The 6258-nt window shown below is 33.6% G+C and overlaps 1 protein-coding gene across 1 annotated transcript; it reads right to left on the reverse strand.

Annotated features, from left to right (window-relative positions):
• Positions 1-2239: 2239 nt before the first annotated feature.
• On the reverse strand, positions 2240-3822 carry LOC102590600 (metallothionein-like protein type 2). The gene is made up of 3 exons (XM_006361146.2): positions 3681-3822; positions 3362-3433; positions 2240-2585 (listed from the first exon to the last, which is right to left on the reverse strand). The coding sequence occupies exons 1-3, from the start codon at positions 3740-3742 to the stop codon at positions 2489-2491; spliced, it is 231 nt and encodes a 76-aa protein (XP_006361208.1). The 5' UTR covers positions 3743-3822; the 3' UTR covers positions 2240-2488.
• Positions 3823-6258: the final 2436 nt, after the last annotated feature.

Consider the following 6258-nt stretch of genomic DNA (forward strand, 5'->3'; position numbering starts at 1 on the left):
TATATATATATATTCAGTGCAGTGAGTTATTATATTTACTTTTATTATGAAGTCTTAAATGATTTTATCTCAGGCTTACGCTTTACATTCAGTTGAGTTATATTTCAGCCTTTTTAGTTAAGTTAATATTTCCTTCATCTATATTACATACTCATACATTTGATGTACTGACGTTGTTCGATCTCCATCTTTTTAGGATACAAATACAGGTGTTCAAGATCATCAATCGATACTTCGTTGAGATCACTTCACACTCATGATAACATTTTTGTGCGACCTCCTTGCTTTCGGAGGACTTCAATCATTTTAGTTTTTTCTTAGTTTATTTAAGGTTATTGTGAGTCTTGTTCCGACGCTTGTCTTAAAAACAGTAGAGGCTTCATAGATAGATCGTATTGAGAGTCTTTCAATATTGCTTTTGAGATACTATTACTGCACAGTTAAATTGAATAGTTTGACTTAATGATTTATTTCCATTTTAAAGCCTATATCTGCCTGTATTGTTCATTAGAAAAAGGACTATAAAATTGTCCTTGTCTTTCATGATGACCTCATTAGTGGTCTTGGATGACGATGCAATATCAGCATGATTCACAGCTGGTGATTGATCCCTTCTCCAATTATCAGAGTCAACTTCATTCCTTCTCCAGCCACCGGAGTTACCATTTCTTCTCCATGTGGTTCCCCAACTAGTTTGTAACAATCGTCCCTTGTGTGACCTTTCATCTAAGTGACACTTCTTTCCTCTGAATCCTCTACCTTTTCCTGCTTGCAGATTCAAGACCCTTGCCTACAGTGCCAAGGATTCCATCTTCTCAGCTGTCTTGGCAGCAATGTTTGCTGCAGCTACTTATTGACTCTCATTTTGGATTATCATGACATATGCTTGTCCTGAGGAAGGAATTACTGACTTCATGAAGATTGGTCATATGATTCATTCAAGCCACTAAGGAAATGGAGCAACCTCTGTTGGTTCAAATGTTCAATGTAGTCCTTCAATTTCTCACATCCACAACTTGGTGATGGACCAATACATCAATACTCATACCACAACTCCTTTAATTTTGAGAAAGAAACTGAAACAAAATTGGTACCTTGCATCCTTGTGTAATTATCAAATCCTTACTCTATTCACTTTGTCAAAGATTTCCTTCAAATCATATGTGTATTCGAAGAATAATTAAACAATCCTATTCAGGAGATGTGCAAAGACTGCGAGTCATGATAGAATAATATAATCCCATTGCTCATGGAATTGAGCATCAAACGAAGCCTTTGTCACTAGCTAATCCCAACTTCCTCTTACCTAGCAGTTTAATTCGCATCGTTCTACTGCATAAGATATAGTTTTTAGATCCGGTAAGCTTCACCGGAATAAGGACAGATCCTGAAGTATTTGCCTGGCCTAGAAACAGAGGATGATGAGTAGCATCAATCTTCACTCCTGTCATGGAAACTACAAAGGAAAGCTTCAATTGAGGATTCATGAAGGAGCATCAAATCTACTGCACTGATACCATGTGAGCAATGAGCTTGAAAACTTAGCTCAAGTTGTTCATCAATGGAGATCAATATTCTAGAGCGAACTATAGAAGAAGATATTTCAAAATTATTGATCTGAATTGTTATGTGTACAAAAGCTACGATCGAATATATAGAGTAAAATGCTAAGGTAACCGACTACACTAGCTTCACAACTGTACAATTAACCAATAATCTAGCTAATTTAACAATATTAACAGCCTAAACGGTCATGTGTTAATAATTTGTTCCTTGGGGTCTAAGCACACCTTCATTATCTTGGAGCCATGCATCAACGCGATACCTAGTACGCTTCCCAACAATTTCCCCTGGGACAACCAAATCCTACAATATGGCATCATGAACAGATGTAAGTAAGAGTTATGCTGCGGGGTCGTTGAACAGCTGAACCTCTCTTGACAGGTCTCACTATCCTCCTGGTGGCAATAAAGATATTCACATCCTTTCCTCTGAACTTCTTCTCCAATTCCCTAACAAGGCGAACATGAACCTTGCGGAAAGCTTAATTTCCTCACTCTGTAAGGTACATGGAACTATATCTTTATTTTAAAAACAATAATTATATAAACATATAATAACTTACAATTTCGAATTCCGAATTCCGAATTCGCGGATATCAGAATATATTCAATACTTTATAAAAGGAATAAGTGACTAATTAATTATGTTAGAAAGAAAAGAAATTAGACACAATGAATGAAGGAAATAACTTATATATATTGCACATAAATATATTTTGGGTTACAACTCATATAACCATCCTTCAAACAAACATCAAATTAAACCACCAAACAGAAAAAACCATGAAAGTATAGTATAAGAACATGACACATTATTATTCTTTACATGGCTATATATAGTCTTATTCAAATTACTGTACAATGTTTTTATGACACAAAATATTACGTAACACAATTTATTATTTCATGTTCATAGTGGAAGCACTTCAACAGTTGCAAGGGTCACAGTTGCAGCTTGATCCACACTTGCACCCATTTCCTCCTTCTTTTGCCTTCTCAATTGATCCTTCAGCCATTGCATTGCTGCAAATTTAATCATACAAAATAAATTAACTTGTGATATTTTGCCATTTTTACCAACTTCCCCATTTAAATTATTATAGTTGTAATACCTTGAGTTTAAATTATATGCACCAATGATTTAAAAGTTGAGTTACAAAAGTTAAGATACTACACATTACTCTCGAGAAAAGTGAGATTTGTAATCTTGAAAGTAAGACAGAGATTACCTGCTATATATGATAGGTGTATATAAAAATGGACTTTTTAGGTAATTGATCAATCCTAAAAGATATATAGCTCATTAGGAGGCTATTGTCCAAGACCATATAAGTAGACCAAGTAGCCCTTATTAATCTACTGGTGTGAACTCAATACCCACATTTAGGACTGGACATTTGGAGTGTGGATGATATAAAGATTGGAATGAAATAATAAATTAAATAAAACCTGACTCTGATACCATATAAAAAAGATATGAATCTTGAGCCTAACTAACTGATCAACCGCAGAAAAGTTAGCTCAAAAAGGGAGAATTTTCTCCCGGACCATATATAAGGAGATCATCAAGTAACCCTTAACCTACCAATGTGAGGCTCAACAAGGTAAAAGGGACATGATAGTGAAAAATAATTCTTTCAAATTTGATTGATATATTTTTTAAAATTTATTTTAATTCGATTGATATTACTTGAACTCAATTACTTTATTATAATTTATAAGTCATCTAATCATGTTAATATATTCTAGACCATAAATACATAAAACTAAAACTAACAACAAAATAAAGTATTAGTTACTTGTTCATAGGTGCAACTCCTTCGATGATGGTAAAGGTAGTGGACTTCTCCAAATCAGGGTACATGCTGCACCTGCAACAAATTCAGATACTATAACTATCGCAACTCATATTTATTATTCTCGAATTGAACTATATATATATATATATATATATATACACGTGGTACATATTTTTATGTACCATCAAACTTATTTGTATATCATAAGTTTGGTGGAAATTGAAAATAGAATATTTGAAACTAAAGTTAAAAAAAAGTATTACGAGTTCAAGACATTCGTAAAAAAAAAAAGTGAATCTTAGAAGCTCAGTTGACTTACCCTCCACCGTTACCGCAACTGCAGCTAGAACCGCAACCACAGCCAGAACCACAACCAGACATTATAATTTTTGAATTTGAAAGACTTAATAATAATGAGAGTATTTCAGAAAATTAATCAAGCAAGTAATTGATGTTTTGGTGAAATTAACAAGAAAGTTTGGGGTTTTTATAGAAGGGAAGAAGGAATTGGTCATTGTATACTTGACACGTGGACCAATAGTATGGTTTAGTGAATAACGTGTTGCAAATGTATAAAAAAAATTGAGATAAGAAGGCATTATACTTGCTTCTATAAAGATTGACTAAGCATATTATATTTTTACATAATAGAATAATATATGTCAAATTTCCATAGCTAATCCGTCCCTAAAAAAGCTCCTAAATGATTGAGTTTTCTTATAATTTGTCGCTTATATGTAGCTAAGTAAAATTAGTGTGAAATTTTTACATAATAGAATAATATATGTCAAATTTCCATAGCTAATCCGTCCCTAAAAAAGCTCCTAAATGATTGAGTTTTCTTATAATTTGTCGCTTATATGTAGCTAAGTAAAATTAGTGTGAAATTTTTACATAATAGAATAATATATGTCAAATTTCCATAGCTAATCCGTCCCTAAAAAAGCTCCTAAGTGATTGAGTTTTCTTATAATTTGTCGCTTATATGTAGCTAAGTAAAATTAGTGTGAAATTTTTATTGTTTGCTACAAAATTTCGTCCGTCGTAAATTTCTACTGGTATACAATTGAATTCAAAGTTTAGATTTTAAATTAAGAATATTTAAAAAAGAAAAAAAAGCACATTAATACTAAGAAACAAATAGCTTAACGAATATAAATTCTTGCAATTTAAAAAGTCTTATTAGTAGTAAAATAATATCAAAACATTTTGAGATGTCCCAAAGTTAAAAGAAAATGTCAAATGAATTTTGAAAAAGAGTGACATTAATCTATTAATAAAAGTAATGTGACGTTCAAGATGAAGACAATCAATCCTGTAATGATCTACTCCGGTTGTTATGGGCAGACCAATGGTGAAATAATCGGGTTAGATTTTTTTTTGGGGTAGAGACTTAAAATTCTAAGCTAGGCTAGATCAGTCTCAGATGGAATCTGAGTAAGATGAAGTCTAGAGCAATTTAGGAATGGATTGGGTGGTGTATCTAAGATTGAATCGTATTTCCTAATAGCTAAGACACTGGAGTTTATAGAGCCTTCTGGAATCAAATTGGGGTGAGTATAACTCTCGGTATCGAACTTGGCGTGAAATAGTTTATATAGAACGCCAATGATTGAAAATATGTTGCAAAATGAGGGCTCTGGGGAAAGTTTACGAATCTCTAATTTCGTGTAAGCCACTATAGCGGATGTCACGCTGCTATAGCGGGACCAATTGTGCAGACACTATAGCGGGTGGGCCGCTATAGCGGGATAAGTTGGATTTTAATCCGGAAAGTCCCAAAGCCTTTTATTTTTCTGTATTTCTTTCTTGGGAATTAAAATGAAAGGCGATTTAGGGAAATTTCCATAAGTTTTTCCATTGATTTCCTTGATAAAGGTAAGTGAATTACTTCCCTATATTGTAAATTGATTCTTAAGCCTTAGAATCTAGGATATTGCTCTTGAGGGAGGGTTTTGACTTGAATTGATGATGGAAAAGTCCTGATCGGGGTAGAATGATCATGAATTGACACGGAGTTAGGATTTGAGTATAATTCGGGTAGTTTTAGGTCATTTGTCCTTCATTATTGTGTTTTATTATTGTTTTCGACCAAGAACAAATCAAAGCATTGCAAAAAAGGCAAAGCTCAGACTCTTTAGAGTTTCCAAGGATTGATTCACGGTAGGTGACGGTTTGTTTGTTTTCCAAAGTATGTAATGTGTGCATGTTAACTGATTTGTAGTATTATTTGTGCGATACATGTGGGGAAAACTAGAAGGCTAATATAAAATGACTTCATGTGGTAATCTCATGCAGTGAACCTATTTATTTACTTGTGGTTTCAAGTTGGTTGTTCATTAATGCGATTGTGATTGTGCATGTTGTTTGTGATTGATGGTTGACTCAGGTACCACGCCAGTACATGATACTAATGATTGACTCGGATTCCACACATAGTATGAATCATTAATGATTGAGTCGGATATCATGCTGGTACACTAATCGTTTGTGTGTGGCTTTCATGAGAGGATTAGGTATGTGCATTTTGTGATCATATGAGACATGTTTCACATGCATGGGTAAGTCAAGGTTGTGATTGAGAATCTGTATTATGTTGTGTCTGTTGGTATATGTGTTAACATGTATTACTATTTTGTAGTTACTTGTTTACAATCATATTTTGGAAATGGCAGTATGATCCTATCAGTACACAGTGTGTACTGATACTGTACTTACTCTTTTCTTTTTGAGTTCAGGGGATATTTAGGTGGTTGATACGAGACCTCAGTTGAGAGATGCGTGACCTTCGAATCCAAGGGTAAGTTGCTCTTTTGGACTGTCATGGATTCTTCTCCATTTCTTAGTCTATCTTTTCGGACTTAGACATTTCAGACTTTAGTTTATTGTTTTCTAAG

This window comes from Solanum tuberosum, unplaced genomic scaffold (assembly GCF_000226075.1).
Source record: "Solanum tuberosum cultivar DM 1-3 516 R44 unplaced genomic scaffold, SolTub_3.0 scf00337, whole genome shotgun sequence".
Classification (NCBI taxonomy): domain Eukaryota; kingdom Viridiplantae; phylum Streptophyta; class Magnoliopsida; order Solanales; family Solanaceae; genus Solanum; species Solanum tuberosum.

Coding starts and splice junctions, on each gene's coding strand:
- LOC102590600 (XM_006361146.2), bottom strand. CDS start 3,742: ATGTCTGGTTGTGGTTCTGGCTGTGGTTGCGGTTCTAGCTGCAGTTGC. Junction 3,434..3,680: donor AGTTGCGGTAACGGTGGAGG/GTAAGTCAACTG, acceptor AATTTGTTGCAG/GTGCAGCATGTACCCTGATT. Junction 2,586..3,361: donor GGAGTTGCACCTATGAACAA/GTAACTAATACT, acceptor TTAAATTTGCAG/CAATGCAATGGCTGAAGGAT.